A 24,109-nucleotide genomic window follows, 5' to 3' on the forward strand; every position below is an offset into this window, starting at 1 on the left:
TCATACTTCTTTGCCTGGATTGTGTGTTGCTGACATCAGGGCTGTGGAGCATGACCAACAGGCCAAGTATAATCAGTTACTAGCCAGTGGCTCTTTCTGCTGTGAAGATATCATTTTCGATTGTGTTCAGTAAAACACACACAAAATCTGAATGAACTCAGCAAGTCAGGCAGCACCTATGGAGTGGAATGAACAGTCATGGTTGGGCCGAGGCTCTTCATCAGGACTGGAAAGGAAAGGAGAAGAAGACTGAAGAAGGAGGTGGGGGAGAAGAAGGAGTATAGGCTGGTGATGGGGAAGATAGATGAGTGTGGTGGGGGAATTGTCTTCAGTATGCAAGTTAAGCAATTTCTGCAGGAAGCAAAACCAACTATGAATTCACAATATAGACTCATCGAACCATAGAAAAGTACAGCACAGAAACAGCCCCATGGCCCACCTAGTCCGTACTGAATCATTTAAACTGGCTACTTCCATCAACCTACAATGTGTTGACATCATTTCAAAAGTACATGGAGAGCTTTTAGAATGGATTCCAAAAAGACATGAAATTAATAAACAGAAACTCTGCCACTCACTTTAGCCAGAATTTTCTGTTTTAGTATTCAGGTTCAATGTTAGTAATTTGCTTCTGTATGTCCTCAGTAATTTCTCATCGTTCCCAGTAATCTCTCATCCCCATTCAACTCTGCTAATTCTTATTTTAAAAGTTAGGATAATTAAGATGTTGTAAGTAAAGAAAAAAAGTTGCATTCATATGCAGTCTTTTATAGCCTCTGTATATCCCAGAGCACTTTATAGTAAATTAGTTATATTTGAAGTGCAATCTCTATGGAAGGACAGAGCAAATAAATTATAAATAGCAGAATTCCAAAATAGCAATAGGATGATCAGATAATAATCTGGAATATCTGATTAGTTACTTTGTATACCTAGAGCAATTCTTCCATTATCAATATACTGTAGATGGATCAGGTTTCCAAATCTCCATTCTGACATGCCTTATTTTAATGACTTTTAAGGAGGAATTGTTGGTAAGAACACAAGAAAGTAAGCCCCACTCTTTAGAACAAAGAGTAGCTGTTTAGATCCACTGACTAGCCCACATTCAAAAGCTAATGAACTCAAATGATTCTATAACTTCAAAAGATGTAGTACAACACCCCCTCGGTGCAGCAAAGTGTCTCTCAGTACTGAAGTATCAATTTGCATTTTATACTCAAATCACTAAAGCCCGCGCCTTCACTTTCGGACACAGACTAGAGTGGTACTACTGAGCCAAGGCTGATTTTGTTTTGAGATGGACTCATAGTGAAATCTTTCTTTTGTCAATTCCCTTTATGGATTTAGCAAGATGGGATATAGTAGCACTCAGTTGCAAGCACATGTCATAGGATATCTTGGCTGAGAATCTATAAGGCTCCATGGTTTCATGAAGGGAATTCTATCTAAAATCAAGATGGGTTTTTGAATTCCAGGGTATTTCCATTTTTTGTGTACTAAAAAGAATTCTACCATGTGACATTTTTCACATTGCAAATATCTATTTGTCAAATTGCCTGTCTTGTTATAAGCTGTATGAAATGAAAATTACCTTGCTGATTTCAAATCCAAATACTTCTTCGAAGTAGGCAGGTTGGCTAATGAGCAGCAAGTAGAAAGTCCAGCTTCTACAGAAGTTTGCCACAATTATTGCATAGACTGGCAGAGAGGTAAAGAACTTTCTCCATGGTGTCTTGAATTTCTAAAATAAAAGAGCAGACCAATTATGATAGAGTTGTTAAATTAAAGCATGTATTGGTTAACTTATTCCAACAAGCCCATTTGTAAACTGAATGCATTAAAATCAAAAAATTATACCAGACCATGGTCCAGGACGAAAATCAGCCCACACTCAAAAACAAATGAACAATTATATGTACAACCAGATTAACCAACTGATTTTCTTTCTGGTAAAGGACAATAATCAATATACTTTGACCAGAACTGTCAAATGATCAACTATTAATTTACCCAATAATTTACATATTTAAAATGCTTAGAACATAACCATTTCTTCACCAGCTGCCCTGCTCTACATCATAGATTTATCAACTGAATTATGGTGAAAGTGGTAGTGGATCAGTTGTAGATTAATCAAGCTTTCTGATATGTCCAAGTTACTTTGAGAAGTGACTTGACTTGGTTAATTAACCATATGCTTTTCGTCAGGTCCCCTACACAAACAATCAGATCTCCAGGAAAAAGTACACCATTACCGCATTTCAGTGCACAGGTATAAATTTTCATCTTTAGGATGATACACTATTACCCAATTTAACAATTATTGTAATATTTTACTATTTAGAGTTATGCCTGAAGATATAACATAATATTTGATTTTGATCATTTGCTCATTTTGAATAAAAATTGGCAATGTGAATCCCCAGTGCTCTCAGATCATAAAGCACAGTTATGGTGTTACATCAATTATATCCTGGATACTCTGCTGTGCAGGAACATTATTGTACAACAATAAATAACCAACACTGATAAATACAATTTATATTGAGATATAAAATGCCTATCCATAGATTCTATGTTCTGCAACAATGCATTATAACAGGCAACTATGGCAAAAGTAATGAAGTTTTAATTTTGTAATGCTTGGCTTCAAATAAGCTTGTTAACTGTGTCTTCAAGTACATTTTATTTTGCTTGAATAATGTTTAAAGATTTAATTTTCCATATTTAGGCCAATAGACATGAAATTCCTGCATATCTTGTGTTACGTTATGGCAATTTCAGGTTTATAGGGATTGCAAATGAATGCCATCAAAGTCTCACATCTTATCCTAAACATGACAAAATCAACCTGCATCATTTTTCCTAATAAGGAATATCAATCAGTCAATCTATATGTTAATAAAAATAATGTCCAGGAAAGTAAGGCACAGTAGCATAGCAGTTAGTGGCATGTTATCACAGAGCCAGTGATTGGTGTTCAATTCCCACAAGCATTCTTAAGGAGTTTGTCATTTCTCCCCATGACTGTGTGGGTTTGCTCCCACATTCCAAAAACACATGGGTTAGTGGGTTTGTTGGTCACATGAGTGTAATTGGATGTTGTCGGCTCATTGGGCCTGTAACAACACTCTCTAAATAAATCCATTACATCAGTTTTGTGTTTCTAAAATTTGAAAAGGGCTGATAGAAAAGCAAGGTTTTGTTCTTAAAAATTGAACTATAAGTGAAAAGCTAAAAACAGGTGGAATATTGGTTGAATATGTGCAGAATTCAGGACATGTATCTACCAATGGAATGACAAAATTCTGTAGATTTTTTATATGCAAATATAAAACACAGTGTCTGGTGTAATATATTTGGACAGAAGTCAAGGACATCTTGAGGTATGTACTACATTTATATGCATGTTAAGCAGTGTGAACGACGACATTTTAAAGTGTATTCAGAATCTTGGTGCATGGCTTAAACACTTTAATTGGACAGCTGTGCAATAAAACATGGTGCACATATGTTAGAGCAGACCTCCATGTATCTACTTAGTATGCAAGACCAGAGCCCTGTGCCCACAATTAAACAGTAGAGACAAACATCTCCATATGTTTAATCTGAATGGCGCAGAAATCGGTAGACATAAAATACCCATATACAAAGTTCAATAAATGTTATTACATACACAAAGAGCTTTGGGAATGGATCAACGTAATATCACACATACTGTATTCATCTTTAGTTAACTGAAAGACATCTAAAATAAAGAACAGATGGAAATGATCCTACATCTATTCCTCCAATTAGGTTGGCACTTTCACCAATGCTCTCTTCAATGTAGGTGCGCTCCTCATCTGTGATTGTTGGATGTGCTGCAGGACTTTCATAGGATACCAGGACCCAAAATATATACCAAAAAATTCCAAAAGACCCTAGTCCAAAAACATTAGAGAAAGCAGCATATGAGAAAACCGGATCACTTTTTCATTGTTTTGCAACAGAGCAATTACAAATTACTTAACATATTGCATTCAATTATTAATCAGAATATTCCAAAAAATTAAACAAATACATAAGAATGCTGGACATGTGAAGAAAGAGTCACCATTTCCAGACAAATGATATATGAACCTGGTATGTTAGTTTAGTATTTTAAGGGTAGATTTAGTCTTCATTCAGGTCAAATCAGAAGGAGGGCAAAAATTCAGAAACCTGACAATGATAGGGAAACCATTTGGGAGAACAGAACCAAGATCCTGATAAAGTTTTTTGCTGGAAAGGTGTAGAAGGGATGCCAGAACTGCTACAGACTTTCATCTTTTCCCTGGATTTTTTCTGCCATTGGCATATTGTTTTTCCAGTAAATGTTTCTGTTAAATATCAACATGAGAAATTATGACTTTTAGCAAGAGAAGTAATATTTTGTTTTAATGTCATTACTGGGTATTTCTATAGACAATTATAATTCCAAAGAATGTATTTCATTTTTCCTAATAATTTCTCAAGTGAATTGGTGAATTGATCAAATGAATTCTCAAATGAATATGCAATTGGTCTTAATTGTTGTCAACCATGCTTTGAAAAACTGCCATTTCAGCTTTATGTGCTTAGCTACAGTTGCATATTCTTACTTTTCAATTCATTTTTCTGTCACTTTTTAAAGTTGAACCTATTAGTTCATCATCCTAGAACTAGTACCAAATCTGAAATTACTATAAACTAACCCTATTTAGTGTTAAATACCCCTTTTTAAGCCTGATGACAACATAATACTATTTTGTACTCTCTTTTTGCCAGTAGTTTGGAAGAGAAAGGTATTTCTTGTATGTTGGTGTGGTCCATGCCTTCAGTGCACAGTGAAAGTAGAGAACATGCTGGATGTCCAAATGTGGACAGCTCCAGGACATCCTGAGCTGACTGGTCAGATCATTATATCTTCACACCAGCTAATTTTTTGTAAATTAATGTTTTAATTAACTTATTTCAATTATATATGTTTTAATTGAGTTGTTTTATTTTGTAAAATACTTAAACATAACAGTGTTTCTATAAGTCTCATTGTCAGAAACATTTAGTTGTAAAGATGAAAAGGTCTTGCCAAAAACCATTGGGGTGATTGGAGGTTGGTTCTTAGGGTCACCAGCAAGACCTTGAAATTAAAAGGGGAGCAATGTACAAAAGGTATGCACAACTCTGGGAATATTATAGAGGGGCATACTTGAGATGTGGGCTGGTTCAAGTATGATCCAATCCAGTTTTGCTGTTCTATACCACTCAGGTGTTGCTCTTGAAATATGAACCCTTTTTTAAATGAAAATGCATTTGTGAATTCCTAATCAATATTTGCAAAATCCCACAGAAGCATTCTAAATACATACTGATGGCAAAAACTTCACCCACTGCTAATATTTATTAAAGTAATGCAATGTCATTTAAATTGCAAAAAAAATCCATGTCAGTAATAAACACAAAAGATTCTACAGATTCTGGAAGTTCAGAGCCACACAAGCAAAATGCTGGAGGAACTCAACAAGTCAAACAACATCATCCTGACCTGCTGAGTTCCTCCAGCACAGATCTGAGCAGCCACAGCAACAATTCCTTAATATTTTACTTACCAATGATTAACATTCTCATCAAGTTTAAAATAAAATTCAATACTATCTTTACCAAACTCTCCATCAGAATGCAGCAGCACAGAGGAAATCATTTGGCCAATTATGCCTGGGTGAGTCATTTGAAAGAGTTTTCCAACCATTCCCCCAATTCTTTCCCTGTGAAACTTCTTCTTTTCAATATGTGTAACATAGAGCTACTGTATGTAGCACAGAGACAGCCTGCTCAGCCCTGAATTCACACTAATTCTTAAGTACCCGATTACATTGAAAACATTTATTCTATTTTGTCTTCAACTCTTCATGCCTTTGAGACGTGGGAGGAAACCAGAGCCCTCAGAGGAAACCTGCACAGTCAGAGACAGGGTGTGCAAACTGCACACAGGCAGCACAAGAGCCACTGGCACTATGAGGCAACAATTCCACTAGATGTTCAAAAGTGCTGCTACTTCGAATATAAAACTCATCTTTATCCTATGGCCATCCTCATTTTTGCAAGCGGTGCATTGATCATATGAACCTGTTAATTAAAAAAAAATCACCTCACTTCATCAAACATGGTGTAACTTTCCCATGTGCAGTCTGAAAAAATTCCCTTATAGCTTTTGCACCTCTATCAATCAACCTCTCTTTGTTCTATACTCATAACCCTCTACAGGTGCGCAGTATGGAAACAGTTCTGGGGCAGGCAGGAGGGTCTACAATTGGGTAGCCTAAACTGCCTAATGCATCTCTGGCACCATCCTACCCGATATCAAGGACATATACACAGAAAGGTGCCAGAAAAGGAACAGTAACATCATGAAGGATCCCACCCACCCTGCTCATGGACTATTTGTCCCACACCCAACAAAAAGGAGGCTATGTAGCATCCATGCCAGGACTACCAGACTCAAAAATAGTTACTTGCTCCAAGTAAGGCTGATCAATACCTAAAAGAACTAATATAGAACAATTCACAAGTAATTTCCTAGATTATTTTAAATGTCATAGGAACTGATTTCTTTATAACAATTTACATTATTTTATAGATTAGTAGCACTGCTTGTACCCCAGTAATGCCTGTATGTACTGATATTCTTACAAAACTAGACATTAATAAATTTGCAAAAGTAAATCCTGATAAAGGGTCTCGGCCAGAAATGTCGACTGTGCTTCTTCCTATAGATGCTGCCTGGCCTACTGCGTTCCACCAGCATTTTGTGTGTGTTGCTTGAATTTCCAGTATCTGCAGATTTCTTCGTGTTTGCGAAAGTAAATCTTTGTTTTAATTTAAACAATGTTTTTAAACTTGTATTTATTGGACAATATGCACTGAAGAAATACGGGGAACAATGGCACAGAACCTACCATACACATAAAACACAGAAGGCCATCCAGTGTATTGCACAAGAATCCCAGCTAAAGGCATAGCAACAACAGCTCCAGCATAAGAACCTGCAAGAAATCAATCCACAGCTAAGATCTCATTGAAAGGGTGAAAGTCAACAACAATTTTAAAAATCTTAAAAGGCAAACAAAATGCTAATTACCGCAAAATGAGGTGGTTGCTAGCCTGCTCCTCTCCAGCGGTGGGGCCCACTTACTCCATATGCCATGACAGGCTGGGTATGTGACTCCCTGCAAAAAAAAACCATCAGTTATTGTTTTATACAGAGCCCATGTGCCAAGCTGTTCAGTAAAGTGTCATCTGGCATCTAAGTTTAAACAAAACCAATACATTTACTAAATACTGATTCTGACACAATAGCAAAATGATCAGCTGAGAACATTTCTTGCAGTCTACATATAATATTTATACTTCCAATTCAACGTAGAGGTATAAACTGTGAATACACAGTTCCTCACCAAAAAAAATGTAAACAAACTGAATCTTAGTAGTGACTGAAATATATGAAGTTACATCCACATGTGATCAATTCATTAAGAAGGATAATGATGTATGATGTAATGATTCTAATTCATACTGGACTGGAATTGCTATTAATGTTGAATAAAATTAACAAAGACTAGAGGCTATAACAGGTCAGTCACCACATGCAAAAATGGAAAACCAACAATGGTGTACGAGGAGTGAAACTTTCATCCGATTTAGCCAATAACGCATTGTGGCAAAAGGAGCGTATTTCATTAGGAGCTACTTGTATCCACAGCAGGTTACAGGTCATTGCGAGCTGTTGTGAACTGACCGCTGATGCCCCGTCGCCCGCAACATACCTCCACTAAGCCCTGCAGAATCCTGACGAATATCACGAAACCATAGTGGACTTTGGCGGCGGACGGGATGAGCATATTTAGGGCGGAGGTGAGGAAGATGGCAGCGCCAAATACTCTGGAAAGAGAACCGAAGAAATCTCGTCACACATATTCTCATTCGGTCTTTTCTTTTTAACGTTGGTGTCTCGGGTCAGTTCCTACTGTTGAGTCGAATATCTTTTTCACGTTGAATATTCCCAGTAATTATTTGGACTATAACAGATGTACTGGGTCTTTTTCGCAATTAATATTAGAAATTTAGCTGCGATCTTCAAATACTAGTTGGGGGGATATCATTAAACCCAGGTACCAAATTTCCCTGCCAATCAGAGTGACGGGAACATCGTCTTCACAACGCCTCAGACTGCTTCAACCATCGATGTCATTGGCATACTGTTAGAAACGTAACGTAATTATGCCAAGGAACTTAACCTCGATTAATAAACTCTTTATCTGCATGTTCCGTTCTTTTTATATACACAATTTTGATATTGTCACATTCATGCCGAAAAACGAGTAACCGACACACACCTGGACTACTATTCCATCAATACATATCACAACAACCAGTACCTATCACAATATCAGTCATAACAGTGAATAATACCATCATGATGATGAACACATAACGACAGATACGCATTGCGTTTGATTGGCCTGGTTTTGTTAATTCTGTTTGAGTTTTTAGTTCCTTAGGGCTGTGGAGCGATATGCTACATTGTAACTGTCGGACCACTGCGGTGAGCCACAATTCAAGCAGTGTCTCTGGAAACATCAGTCAACTCTGCGCCTAGCTTCTCCGGGTTTAACCCCCGCGATTCGGATCAGCTGAGCCTGTCGGCGACTGATTTGTGCCAGACCTATCAGAAATAAAATCTCGGCATGCACGATATAATTCTTTTTAAATAATCTCATTAACACGCATATAAATTGAACTTTGCAACATTTGGTATGAACATATTACAAATCACAAGTGCAGGTTACAAAAACTCATGTTTAATCTACGCAAAGGGGTTTTGCTTTCCACAGAAGAAAATGCAGAATGCTAACGAAACCAAAAACTGCAACCTTGTGGTATGCAATCACTAAAAAGCAAAATTGGAGTCGGGGGGGGGGGGCTTTAAAATATATAAATACATCTGTAGCATATAGATGTAGCAACTCTTTTAACAAGGGATTCGAATTCTCGCTAATCGGTAGAACTAAGTTCCACTTGAAGGATCTTTATTTGTGTACAGTTAGTGCTGCGACACGGTGGTGAATTCTGAAACATCCCGACCACAGGGTCCTCAACTCCAAGATACAATTCCGATAACAAAAAGATATTCCGCGTTGCTTCTGGAAAATTATATGATTAATCATATTCAGTTTTCTCGTGGAATTTATGTGAATCGTATGTGAATTACCCGCGGCGAAGATTATTTTGTATCGCGAGGAGATCCCTTTGGTCTGAGGAAGAAAAGGCCAAATTGAAAAAGAAGATGAATCTCGAGATAGTATCTGGTAACATTTATGTGCTTTGATAATAAACTTACTTTGAACTCTACTTCGAAATTCGATGTGATGAGAGAGCGTATTGAATGGAGCTGAATGTTTCGATACCTATTTCACACTACATTTCTTTTTATTTTAAAGTTTTGGACCAAATGCTTTGAAATTTAGTAAATTTAGTGCTATAAAATTTTGTAGATTTTTGTAAAGAGGCGCATGTGTTAAATTTTAACAGCTATGCATTTAACATTGGCGCAGTCTCTGGAAACCAAGCAGTAATTCTTAATTCAATTAGGAACTTAAATATTTCGGATTTGATCACTGCCCGGTACTGCTCCTGCCCACATCAAGCCAACGAATACCACAGGGAGGACAAGTCCTTCGGGATAAATTACAAGCGTGTTAACCTGTCAAGACTGCCCCCGCAAGTATTACGCTTCTCTTTTCGGTGCCCTCGAGACCAGCCTCCGAGAGGGCAGAGAGAAGAAAAGCGGATAAAATGAACGAACGAGCATTGAAAGAGTTTAAGGTTCCTTTGTGCCTTGAGTTGGATAAACGCCTCCCAGGATAGACTTCCTCAGTAAACTACAGCCCCACAGACTTCCAAGTAAAGGATACATAAACACCACGGAACACAGATCATTGAATCCATGGGAAATGATAGTAACCATTTCCCTTTTTTTTCTCTCAAGTCCAGACATATCAAACTAGAAAACTAGAGAAACAAAATTGCTTACAGATCCTAATATTCACCATGAATACCTTTAAAATCTTTTTTTCCCCAACACATTGATAAAGATTCTGTAAGTATATGTTACATTGAATGTCATAAGTACTCGGTCTAATCTCGGTAACTGATGATCTTTTATAATTTCTAATAAATATGCAAATACTTTGCAGTAGTGGATGCATTGTAAATCTTCACACCAGTGTCTAAATATTTAATGAAGACAAATGCCGGCTTAGATTCATTGATGACTTGGGACTGAGTTTTACCCTGTCTCCAGGCTCTGCGGCAAGGGGAAAAGAGAAAACCGAACCGCATTTCGATTGTTTGCAAATACATTTCAACCTCAAAAGGTCTTGGTGAAAATAGAAAACCCCATCCTGATCCTGCCCACATCAGTGCTATACTACCTCTGCAATACCAGAATGGCAAGAGCATTAAAACAGCAATTTTATTTTAAAACGTCAAAAATTACTTCTTATAGATAAACATGATTTGTGCGGTAAATAAAAGTAAAGGTATATTAACAGAGAGATCTTCTGCACACGTTCTTAAACGGTTGTCATCACATGCCGCAGTGTGCCAAGGTGCAGACATAACTCACGCCAGTATATAACCCGGCTTCGTTGTTACATATTTTGGTTGTATTTTATTACCTGAAACTATATAGGAGGATATTATTATCTCTGCAGGTGTCACCCACGGCCCCAAGGTCACCAGCCTTACTGTGAATGGCAATTTATGCTTAAGCTCACACGTTTTCTCAAAGTAAGAAGCTTTTAGATCAATCTCAGCTGAAATTTAGCTTCATCGTTTTATCTATAACTCATTGCAGAACATTTGTGATCAGCCTTTGTTTGAAGGCGAATTCAAGAGATGGCCAGAGTTAATCCATCCTTTTAAACTAGACATTTCTGGAAATGGTTGCTTACTAATAAAGCAAAGATAATTTCTGTGATGGCAGGCAACAAGCTACCTGAATTTTATACTGTTCATATAACAGAATAAAACATTCCAAATGCCCAGGGGAGATTTGCTCAGATAAGAAATTGTATATATATACACACACACACACACACACACACACACACACACACACACACACACACACACACACACACACACACACACACACACACACACACACACACACACACACACACACACACACACACTTAGTTACTGCCTGTAACGCCGTGGGCGTTTAGGGCAGCAATGAAGTCTTCCATCACCGTCTGTCATTGACCATCTTCTCCATTGTGCCCCAGGTGTGGTTTAGGGTCCTCATTTCTACCTCTAAGGTATGGCGCCAGGTTGTCTTTGGTCTCCCGTGTTTCTTCTGCCTTTCAGGAGTCCAATGAAGCGCTGAGTCTTTGGGACTATTTTCTTCAAAGGTCGAAGCATTGTCTCGACAGGGATGAAGGTTACTGCAGATGTCTGGTATGTGAAGGGGCTCAGCAAGCAAGCGCTGGACTGGATGAACTGGAATATGTAAAATTGCTATATGGATGGCAAAGCTTTCAATGAGCTTGTGTTTACAGAGCATGGAACTTGGAAGTCCGGCAAGGTGTAAATTGCATTGCTCAGATCTAGAGGTATAGCTGAGCATTTGACGGGAGATGTGTTAAGTTGGGTTTTATTGTGTAAGACATTGGTTTCTGCAAAGTTAGAAGAATTTCAGGATGGAAAGTGACACTGAGGTGAAGTCTGTTTCAATCTCCAAAGGTTGACCGCTATGGGATAAAATTTGACGATCTTCCCAATATCAAAGGAAATTTGCAGCCCCCGGTCAGTTTAGATCGGCACAACATCTCCTCTACGATCTTCATCAGTACAGGTGTACCACGTCTGTGTGCTTAGCCCCCTGCTCTACTCATTTTACACAAATGATCGTGCAGCTAAGCACAGCTCCAATGCCATACTTAAGTTTGCTGACAACATCACTGTTGTTGGCTGAATCAAAGGTGGTGACAAATCAGCATCTAGAAGGGAGATTGAAATCTGAAGATGTCGTGCCACAACAACCTCTCACTCAAAGTCAACAAGATCGAAGAGCTCAGGAGGACCTTATTGACCTCAGGAAGAGGAAACTGGATGGCCTTGAGCTAGTCCTTATTGGGGAGCAGAGGTGGAGGGGGTCAGCAAATTTAAATTCCTCTGTGTTATTATTTCAGAGAACCTGTCCTGGGCAATTCACATAAATGCAATTACAAAGAAAGTGTGGCAGAGCCTCTACTTCCTTAGAAGTTAGCAAATATTTGACATGACATCTAAAACTTTGACAAAATTCTGTAGATGTGTGGTGGAGAGTATATTGACTGGTTGCACCAAAACCTGATATGAAAACACCAATACCCTTGAATGGAAAATTCTACAAAAAGTAATGGATATGACCTAGTTCATTATGGGTAAAGCCCTCCCCACCATTGAGTACTGTCACAGGAAAACAGCATCCATCATCAGGGACCACCACCACCCAGGTCATGCTCTCTTCTCGCTACTGCTGTGATCAGGAAAAAGGCACAGGAGCCTCAGGTTTCAGTTTCAGTTTCAGGAACAATTATTACCCCTCAACCATCAGGCTCTTAAACCACCAAGGTAACCTCACTTGCCCCATCACTGAACTCTTCTCACAACCAATGGACTTGCTTTCAAGCACTCTTCATCTCATGTTCTCAATAATTATTGCTTTTTTCTTTTGTATTTACACAGTTTGTTGTCTTTTGCACATTGGATGTTTGGGTGCGGTCTTTTATTGACTATTATGGTTCTTGTATTTACTGTGAATGCCCACAAGTAAATGAACCTCAGGGTTGTATATGGTGATATATATGTACTTTGATAATAAATTTACTTTGAACTTTGAGTGTTTCATTCAAGAATCACTGTATGTTTGACAGAGGGAAAGTAAGGAAGAAAAGAAGGACTCAGAGAAATAGAGATAAGTTTGAGGTGGGTGTTATCAGCAGATAGACAAAGACAGATACTGCATTGTCAGGTGAGTTGCCAGATGGAAATATACAGATAAGAAAAAGAATTGTCTCATTGATTTGAAGAATAAACAAGGCTAATGAGAACCAAAGATGACTAGGAAGAAAAGCCATTGCTAGTGATTCTGTCATCATGTCCAATAAGAATGGAACAAAATATGTTTGCCCAAGTTAATGAAAGTGAAGAGAGATTGGTAGGGCTGGACATCAGAATCAGAATTAGGTTTAATATCATTGGCATATGGCATGAAATATTTTGTTATGTGGCAGCAGTACATTGCAATACATAATATTACCAATAGTGAATTACAGTAAATATATATGTTAAATTTAAAAAAGGGGTTTATGAGTCAGTGTCAAAATATTGTAGTGTATTTGTTTGTTTGTCCTAACTATGGGTTCTCGTAATTCAGATAAAACATGTTTCACCACATGGAATGTTAACAGACTGGGGAATCCTATAAAAAGGAGAAAAGTAATGAATAAGCTTAAGAAACAAAAATGGGATGTGGTATTTCTACAGTAAACACATTTATCAGCAGAGGGATCAGTAAAATACTGGAGGAGGGGTTTACAGATCTTTTTTTTACAGTGCAGGGTCAACTAAGAGCAGGGGAGTTATAACACTTATCAATAGGCAGCTGCAGTTCAGATGTGAGAAACAGATCAAAGATGAAGCAAGGAGAATTCTTATTATTTTGGCAGAAGTACAGAAGCAACATATTATTTTAGCAAACATATATGCACCTAATATAGAAGATGCAAGATTTTTTGTGGATCTTGAAGGAAAGTTACATTCATTTGGAGCTTACGATATCATACTTGGGGGAGATTTTAATTTGGTAATGGATCCAATCATTGACCGTAGTAAGATGTTGTCATATAGAACCTCAAAACTCACTGTGATGGTGCAAAAAATGAGTAAAGCCCTCGGGCTTGTGCAGGTTTGGCGCTTTATGAATCCCAATGGGAGGGATTACACATATTTTCAGCAGTTCAAAAAAAAAAACAAGGATTGATTTCTTCCTTATATCCAAGTCACTTATTCAGTCTGTGTCTCAATGTGCAGCTGGTAATATTATAACATCAGATCATGCTTGGGTTTGTCTAAAGACAATACCCCAGTATGAGAGAATGCAGTCACATAGATGGAGATTTAATTCATCCTTGTTAGAAGATTCAATATTTAGGGAAGCTATGAGACAGCAAATCAAGGTGTATTTAGAGATAAATACACCTGTGGCCTCCTCAGCAGGGACTAACTAGGAAGCCCTGAAGGCAGTTTTGAGGGGATATACTATTCAACGTACTTCTTATATAAAAAAACCGAATAATCAAAACAAGTAGTGTATTCACGGGTTCAATGTCCATTCCAAAGTCTGATGGCAGCGGGGAAGAAGCTATTCCCGAATCATTGAGTGTGTGCCTTCAGGCTCCTGTACCTCCTCCCTGATGGTAGCAATGAGAAAAGTGCACATCTTGGGTGATGGGGGTCCTTACTGATGGATGCTGACTTTCTGAGGTTTCGCCCCTCGAAGATGTCCTGGATTCTGTAGAGGCAAGTGCCTTGATGGAGCTGACTGAGTCTACCACTTTTTGCAGCTTATATTAATCCTGTGTAGTGCCCCCCACCACCCCCCATACCAGACACTGATTCAGCCAGTTACGATGGTACATCTGTAGAAATTCGTGAATGTCTTCATGAAAGTGACATATTATGTAAGTTTGAAGATTATAAAGAAGATAAAAAAGGAATAGTTTGCTTTTGTCGCAGTTCAACTAGAATTATTTTATTCTGAGTCAGGAACTCACTTCAGAGTATCAAAACTCGAGTTCAAGAAGGATGGGCATGGATTCTGGAGGTGATAACAAAATATAGGTTTCTGGAGAGGGAAGGATGTTATGGTAAAGTTCATTTGAATTGTATGGTTCTCATTAAGTAGTGCTCTTAATCTGTTCATTCATAAATTTTAGAGAGATTTTTTTTGTCTGTTTAGAAGACCAATTTTGGTGTTGCCCAAGGAGGCTGTGTTGGTCCCACTCTTCTCCTTATACATGCTCCCCTTGGGAGATATCATTAGAGAGGATAAATTTGATTTCAGTACATATATGACACACAATTTTATATCTCAGTTGAACCTGATGATGGTAACACCCTATCTTCTCTGACCTGGTATGGTTGAAATTTAAAAAATGGATGAGCAATAATTTCCTAAAACCAAATAAAGATAAAACTGAAATACTTCTGAATTGGTCACAAAGCCAAAAGAGATAAAATTCTTGATAACTTGTGAATTTGGCTCCCCTTGTAAAGTAAGTCTGGGTGTTATCCTTGATTCAAGCTTAAATTTTAAATTCCACATAAAGAAAATGACCAGAGCAGCATTTCTACATTTAAGAAATATTACAAAGTTATGTTTTCTTCTATTACATAATGATGCTGAAAAATAAATTCTTGCCTTTATATTGAACAGACTAGATTACTGCAATGTACTTTTCACTGGCCTTCCAAAGCACTCTATTGACAAACTTCAAATCATTTAAATGCCGCTGCTAGACTATTAACCAAAACCAGAATGAGGGAATATATCACTCCTGTACTGGCTACTCTGCATTGGCTTCCTACATCTTTTAGAATAAATTTTTAAAGTTCTCTTACTTATTTTCAAAGCTCTTAATTGTCTGGGATGGAGTACATTTTTCTTTTTTAATCCTGCTCAAGGACTGGTGACATCCTTCTGCCCCTCATTAGTGAGAGAGAGAGAGAGCCTGTGGCACGTCAAACTGTCGTGTAAACAATAGTTTTGTTGACTGCGGAACATGGTCTCATACAGATCACGATTGCAGTACTTTGCTGTACCTTGGTGGGTGGTGGGTGCTGATGCTTTTTGCTAAAATGGGTGGGGGGAAGCTGCTTGTGTGGAGGAGGGCGGAGATAGTGCTTTGGGGTTCTAACACTTTTCTGTCATTCATTCTTTTGGAGGTCATCTGGTTTTCATGGATGTCTGTGAAGACTAAGTAGTTCAGGTTGTATATCGTTTATATTCTCCGATAATAACTGGAACCGTTTGAGTTCTCAGGTCTTCTGCCACCAGTCTCTTAAATTTAAACACTCTTTCTCTAAAGATAATAGGTAGGTCAGCTTTTTTAAACCACGCTCCTAAGCTATAAAGGTTGCAGACTCAGTTGGCACTTGTAAACACCAGCTCAAGACCTATTTATTTAACCTTGATATTAACTAACACCTTTTCATCATTTAATTATCTTTTTATTTTATTTTTGTTTGTATTTTATTCTGTTATAAAGCACTTCGAACTACATTGTCAGTCTGAAAAGTACTCTAAAAATAAAGTTATCATTATTATTTTCCTTTTTATAGACCATCTAGTCAACATATTCATTTAACTCCTGTATTTAAGTAACGTGGTTAAATGATACTTAGCTTTGAGTAGTATACAAGGAAGAAAATTGATAAAATCATTGTAATATATGTAGATATTTTACTAAATTGAAATTGCATGTGATTTACATTATTTTCTTAAATACACAATTCAAAAAGTTTATATTTCACAGTTTATCTGAATTATATGGAGCAATTTTAAGACCTTTCAAAGGGCCAGCATTATGATATATATAGTTTATATGTGTTGTGTACAGGATATGTATATATAAAACAACATAGAAACCTGCATCAATGTATTTTTTTACATCTGTCACATAACTGCATTAAATGTTATTAAGGGAATTGACCATCTGCCTCTCTGTACCCTGTATAAGAAAGCCATAAATCATTGCTTTTCTAATAATGATGGTACCTTAACCTCTCAATTTTCATTGCAATACTGCCCACACATAAAAAAATACATGGAATCCAGTGCCTGCATCATACCACAACATATTGCTACATAAAACAGTGAAACCACTAAAAGAGGATTGAAAATTATATTACTCCAGAAACTGACATTATATTGTAGGACTACACAAAATTTGTTCTCAAAAATTACGAAGTACTACTTTGGTCCTAAAATATTTCTTTTGTCATTATATTATTCAAAGAAGAAGTAAATGAAACAATATGGGAGATAGTAATACTGTATAGTTGATACTAATTATCTTAGTCCAAAAGAAAGAGCATTAACAGAAAGAGTTTTCCCCTTATTTGAGCATTGTTCAGTACATGTTAAAAGTGGATGAAAATTTATTGCACATTATAGCATTGAAAGCGATTGCTCAAATTCAGAAATAGAGGAAAGCCAACATCTCTATAATTTTATGTACTAGAATATAAACATAGCTGTTCATTTTATTAAAGTTTATTAAAAAGTAAATAGTTTTGACTAATGCAGATAATTTTCTATCCTATTTTCATTCCTCTTCGGAATGAAATTAAATGAGTACTCATTCCGATGATATCAAGGAGGAAGAAATTATCTAAGGAATTTATCATAGGTGCCAAAACCCGAATTACTCAAAGATGGGAGTTGGTATAGATTTAATTTAACTTTGGAGCTGTTTAGAAGAAGAAATGTGAGGGAGATAGAAGAGAAATGCCTGCATAGTGATAAATATCAAAAAGTATAGGAAAGAAAGGGTAAACTTAGAACAAATATCAAGAACAGAGAGCTAACATTGTAAATGAACAGGACATCAAAAGTTGAGCCATTAAAAACTAAATGAAATTACTAAGCAAGGTTATAATAGAATATATTACCATACTATTGACTCCTTTCAATTCAAATATTAACACAGAATCAGAAACCCAGTTCATGATAATGATGCACAAAATAAGTTAAATAATGTCTACAATAATTGTAAGCACTTACACTTGACATATATGTTTTATTGTATTAAACTAAGCTCAGAGCTGTTCAATGTCTCCAAGTTTTACTCAATGACAGTAACAATACGGCTACATTTCCCCTGGGTAGAGATGTTTGGTTATCATTTTAAACGCTAGGCTTGTTCTACAGGTTGATAATAGTGGAGTAAAGGGAATTACAGAGGCATGAGAGCAGAGCTAGCCAAAGTTGATTAGAAGGGGACTTTATTTTGGATGACGGCAAAAGAGTAATGGCTGGAATGGAGATTCTGAGAACAATGTGGAAGGTGCAGGATAGATACAGCCCAAAGATGAAGAAGTATTCTAAAGGGAGAATGGGGAAACTATGGCAAACCAAGGAAGTCAAATTCAGCATAGAAGAAAAAGGGAGAGCATATAATATAGCTGACATTAGTGGGAAGTTAGGACAATTTGGATGCTTTTGAAAAGCAATAGAATGCAACTAAAATGACATAAGGAGAGAAAAGATGAAATATGAAACTAAACTAACAAATAATATTGAAAAGGATAGCAAAGGGTTTTTTTTGAGATATATAAAGAGTAAAAGAGAGGTGAAAGTAGATGGTAGAATGCTAGAAAATAACAATGGAAGAGTATTGCTGGGGGAGAAACAAACGGATGACAAACTGAATAAGTGTTTTGAATCAGTTTTCACTGTGGAAGACACAGGCAGTATGCTAGAAATTCAAGAGTGTCAAAGGGCAGAAGTGAATTTAGTTGCTATTACTAAGGAGAAGGTGCTTGGGAAGATGAAAGGTCTGAAGATTGATGTCACCTGGATCAGATGGATTACACCCCAGGGTCCTGAATGAGGTAGCTGAGAAAATATTGGAGGCATTAGTAATGGTCTTTTAAAAATCACTAGATTCTGGAATGGTTCTGGAAGATTGGAAAATTGCAGATGTCTCTCACTCTTTCAGAAGGGAGGGAGACAGAAGAAAAGAAATTATAGGCCAATTAGCTTGACTTCAGTGATTGAAAAGATGTTGGAGAGTATTATTAAGGATAAGGTTTCAGAGTACCTGGGACATGATAAAATAGCCCAAAGTCAGTATGGTTTCCTTAAGGGAAATTCTTCAAGGAAATTCCCCTTAATGGGAAATACAGGTATTTGAGGAAATAACAGGCAGGATAGACAAAAGAGAATCAGTGGATGTTGTTTATTTGGATTTTCAGAAGGCCTTATCAAGGTGACATGCACGAGGCTGCTTAACAAGCTAAGACCCTATGGTATTACAGGGCAGATATTAGTATGGATAGAGGTATGACAGGAGGCAAAGAGTGGGACGAAAGGGGGCCGATTCTGGTTGGCTGCTGGTAACTAGTGGTGTTCTGCAGGGCTATATATACAGGGGACTGGTTCTTACCACATTATATATCAATGGTTGAATGACAGAATTGATGGTTTTGTGTGCAAGTTTGCAATGATAAGTGGAGGGGCAGGTAGTGCTGAGTAAACAGGGTGCCTGTAGAAGGACATAGACAGGTTGAGAGAATGAACAAAAAAGTGGCAGGTGGAAAATAGTGTAGGGAAGTGTGTGGTCATGCACTTTGGTAGAAGGAATGAAGGCATACACTATTTTCTAAACAGGGAGAAAATTCAAATATTAGAGATGCAGGGGAATTTGGGAGTCCTCTTGCAGGATTCACTAAAGATTAACTTGCGGTTGAGTTGGTAGTAAGGATGGCAAATGCAATCCTAGCATTCATTTTGAGAGAACTGGAATATAACAGCAAGGATGTAATACTAGGTTTTATAAGGCATTGATCAGACCATACTTGGAGTATTGTGAGTAGTTTTAGGCTCCTTATCTAAGAAAAGATGTCCTGGCATTGGAGAGAGTTCAGAGGAAGTTTCAAGAATAATTCTAGGAATGAAAGAGTTAACATATGAAGAACATTTGATGGCTTTGGGCATACCTCACTGAAGTTTAGAGGAATGGTAGGGAATCTCATTGAAACCTGGTGAATATTGAAAGGCCTAGATAGAGTGGATGTTGAGATGATGTTTCCAATAGTGGGTGAGTTTAGTGCCAGAGGGTACAGCTTCAGAACAAAGGGACATACATTTAGAACAGAAATAAGGAGGAATTTCTTTAGCCAGAGGGAAGTGAATCTGGAATTTATTGCCAGGAATGGCTGTGGAGGCCAAATCATTGAGTATATCTAAAGTGAAAGTTGATAGGTCCTTGATTAGTAAGGGCATCAAAGATTATGGGGAGAAGGCAAGCTAATAGGGTTGAGAGGGAAAATAAATCAGCCATGGTGGAATGGTGGAAAAGCCCCGATGGACGAAATGGCCTAATTCTGCTCTTATGTCTTATGGTCTATTTTTTGATAGACCAATTCTCACATTCAATGCAATGGCTGATTTATTAAAGCGCCTTGGTAATATTATGATCAACAGCACAGAAAATAAAATTTTCCTTCAAAACCACATTTTCTATTTAATATGTATGTCTGCTTTCCCCTCTCTCAATATTGTCTAGGCTATTGGTTCATTATGAGTCAACAAAAATATTCAGAAAAGTTAATGATTTCAAAAGATGACTTTATCAAGTTGGCTGGAAATAGCTGGATTGACTATCTTCTGGCTCATCAATAATCAGAATAAGTTTACCAGAGATGTTTGGAGAAATAATTATATGAGATGCAAACTTAATACTTGCATTAACAATTTAATTTTGTGGTCAGATAAATGTTATAAATAAGACCTCTCTGTTAGGAAGAACATGATACAGAAATTGACACAGAATTTATAACGAGACTTTGACTGCCTTTGGGTAGTACTGTAGGATCAAATTAAAGAATTAGAATAAAAATAGCCCAAAACATCAACTGTTTATTCCTCCCCATAGATGCTGCCTGACCTGCTGATTTCCTCCAGCACCTTGTGTGTGTGTGTGTTACTCTGGATTTCCAGCATCTGCAGACTATCTTGTATTTTTGAGTTAAAATAAATGTTTCTAATATTTAAAGATCACTTATTTACATGGAAATTAATATTAATATATTTAAAACTGCTTATCAATACAAGCATTTGCTTTGCATTTGTACCAATACACATATATTGAGGGAGAGGGAGAGGAGAGAGGGACAGAGGGAAAACATAGTATGTCTCATTTACATGTTTATAATTTTGAATATTTGGCAGGGAGTATTAAAAACCTGTAGAATACCCAAAATTAAATGGTGGAATAATAAACACAGCTATTCAATATTATCTGACATCTCTTTCTACTGCTATAATGGTGATGGCAAACATATCTTAAATGATTTATTGCATAAGCTTAAGTATAATAGACATTTATATTTATTGTCTGTATATAATTTCAAGATTGAAGTACTTTATTGATGCTTAATGCAATATTTAAGTTTCCATAACGTAATTGTTGGCAACAACTTTTTAAATTTATTGCTTATTTTTTTATTTATTGTTTTATGGAACGTGGATGTTGTTGGCTGGTCCAGCATTTATTGGTCATCTCTAGTTACCAATGAATTGAGTTACTAACTTGGTCATTCAGAAGGTACTTTGGAGTCATGATATTGATAGGTATGAAGTTTCATACAGGCCAAGTCATGAAGGCCAGTTTCTTTCCCTGGATGACACAGGTGACACAGGTAGGTACTCACCTTAACTTAGTAGTTTTAAGCTAAAACAGAAAATGCCAGAAACACTCCATAGGTCAGGTGGCATCTTGGAAAGAGGAACATAGTTAATATTTCAGGTCAGGCATGCATCAAAACAAGTTCTTTGACCTGAAACCAGAATGATTCTAGAATTTCCAGTTATTTTAGATGTCCATTTTTTGCAATTTTTGATTTAGAATTTCAATGACTTTGTACAGTATACTGGCATTCATAGGCATGTGTATGGGGGGGCAGAGAATTGTCATTTGCATTGAAGTGCTGATTACATGAGAATTGCTTGAGATTTTACAGCACAGCATTTAGTGGTTGTGCATAAATTTAAAAATACCAAATGCTGTCATCTCCTTAGAATTTTAACAATTCTTCTAGGTTTTAAGGCTAAACATATCAATGCAAATACAGCAAAAAAAATTAAATGTTGTAAAGTTCTGTAACAATGTAGAGCAAAAACAAATTAAATAAATGACAGTTTTCACCATCACATAAAGGGCAGTCTTTAAAGAGGATATTGCTGGTAAGCAGCCTCCAACTTCATCGCCCTCATGTATAAATGTAAATAAACTGAAAATGCCTTTTCGCACTTATTTTTTACAACACTTAAAATTCACTATTAAAGGTTATTTTCAGATTTTAAAAGTAAAAAAGCTAATTGCTTAATAATATTTTTTTTGCCAGATACATATATTCTAGACACGAACATTTACTGTTCTTTGATGGTTACATTTATTAAGGTTAGCTTTTGATCCTATATTTATTTGTTTACTTGAATTTAGATCCGCCAGCCACTTTGGTCCCTGCATCAATAATTCAGGCTTTTGTTTACTAGTCTATTAACCTAACCCCAATTGATGTAACTGTCCTTCATTTTCCTCGGGGCAACTGTGCGTCAGCAGTACCAGTACTTGTAAAAATGTACTTCCAGCTCACTATGAATGTTAGTAGTTACTTATAAAGGTGACAATATGAAGTTAATCATAAAGGAATATCAATCAAATATTTGTCATTTACCTTACCTTTTCTACATGCTCATTGTAGGAAAATCATAGCCAGTTTTTAACTATGTTAGCATAGTTCTAATTCTTCTAGCCAGTTCCATTTTTGCTTATAAAATGGCTTTTTTCTTCTGAATCAAAGCAATGAAGATGTTTACAGACTCTACCGCCTCATAAACAATGAGGAAGATGTTGGTGCATGACCTTGCTAGTTTTATTTCATAGATGATCTAGTTTAATCAAATACATAATTGTAATTGTGAGGCTTTTGTTTTACACTAACTAAGGGAGCTTGGTTTACATCTAATTAAACTACTTGGCATGGCAGTGGGTCAGAATTATGTCATTCAGGGACTTGTTTGCACATGAGATTTTTTTAAGCAAAACCTTTATAGTCAAAAAGTAATTCATCTGAAGGCACTGAACAGACGAATTTTTTTAAGTCATTAATATCAGCATGGTGGCTTTTTAATTATTTCATATGTTTTTAATACACATCTCACTGAAATCACATTTCATGAAATTGTTACAGGAGAAAATGGACTCAGCTACTTTTTGTTAAATGGATGCTAAGAGGCAATTTATTTTTACTGTCATCTTCTGTTTTCTTATGCATTGTGTATGGTAGCCAACTTTTATATATATATACATATATATATATATACACACACACATTCATATTCTGTTAATATATACAGTTTATTGGATTAGGGCATAAGATTGTTATTTTCCTGATATTTTTCTTGTAGCTTAACTTTCCTATGCCTGCTTATATCAGAATCAGATTTAATCCAAATCAGAAGAAAATATGATCACCTATATACATGTATATAGGATATCATATTTCTATATGACCACTTATAGAGTAATTATTCAGTGAATTTTCCAGTAATTATGGTAATTGCTTCTATATTTTTCCAGAATGTTCTTAATTTTCCAGAGCAGATGTCATACTACTCGAATCCGGCTGTTTATAGACAAATTGTTACCTCTGAAATTTTGTTTTTCTCTAGTTTGAGTAGAGAAGACCATGACTACTTTTTCCTGTTTTCTTGGCTACTCTTTCTTGCTTGAATTCTGCTCTTGTAACACTTAATAAAACAATTATAAGCAATAATCTTTATGCCTCAGTCTTTACTTCCAAGAAACCTTTGGATCGCAAAAAATCAAGATCCAACAGCTTGGATCTCATCATCATAACTGAGCAATGGAGAATGCTGACTGGATTATCCACCATGTGAAACTCAAATTAAGTTTCTTAAAAAACTGCTCTCTATGTTTCTAAGGACAAGACAAAAGGAAACAAGATTAATTATCAAATATAAATACTATTCCAGAATTCTGGTGACATTAATGACCAAGTCAATTGTACTTTCTAGTTTTCAATGATAACATTTGAATTAGATTGCAGCCTGTTACTGACTCCCAATTAGTAAATCAATTGTCAACTATGATTTTTTTTATATAAAAGATCTTTACAGATTATTCTTGCACATATCGAGCTATCTGGTTGTCAGGATGAGTTTGAGTTTAGCATTTAATCTGGTGGA

General features: G+C 36.5%; 1 protein-coding gene across 1 annotated transcript in view; it reads right to left on the reverse strand.

The window, feature by feature from the left end:
- The window catches only part of slc17a6a (solute carrier family 17 member 6a), a 60,683-nt gene that overhangs the window by 29,134 nt on the left and 7,440 nt on the right, over window positions 1-24,109 (reverse strand). The window contains exons 4-8 of the mRNA XM_073049732.1: window positions 7,827-7,941; window positions 7,142-7,229; window positions 6,960-7,046; window positions 3,784-3,926; window positions 1,595-1,744 (exon numbers count right to left, since the gene is read on the reverse strand). Of these exons, the coding sequence (XP_072905833.1) occupies window positions 1,595-1,744; window positions 3,784-3,926; window positions 6,960-7,046; window positions 7,142-7,229; window positions 7,827-7,941 (583 nt within the window). The remainder of the gene's footprint in view (window positions 1-1,594; window positions 1,745-3,783; window positions 3,927-6,959; window positions 7,047-7,141; window positions 7,230-7,826; window positions 7,942-24,109) is intronic.

This window comes from Hemitrygon akajei, chromosome 6, assembly GCF_048418815.1.
Source record: "Hemitrygon akajei chromosome 6, sHemAka1.3, whole genome shotgun sequence".
In the NCBI taxonomy this organism is placed as follows: domain Eukaryota; kingdom Metazoa; phylum Chordata; class Chondrichthyes; order Myliobatiformes; family Dasyatidae; genus Hemitrygon; species Hemitrygon akajei.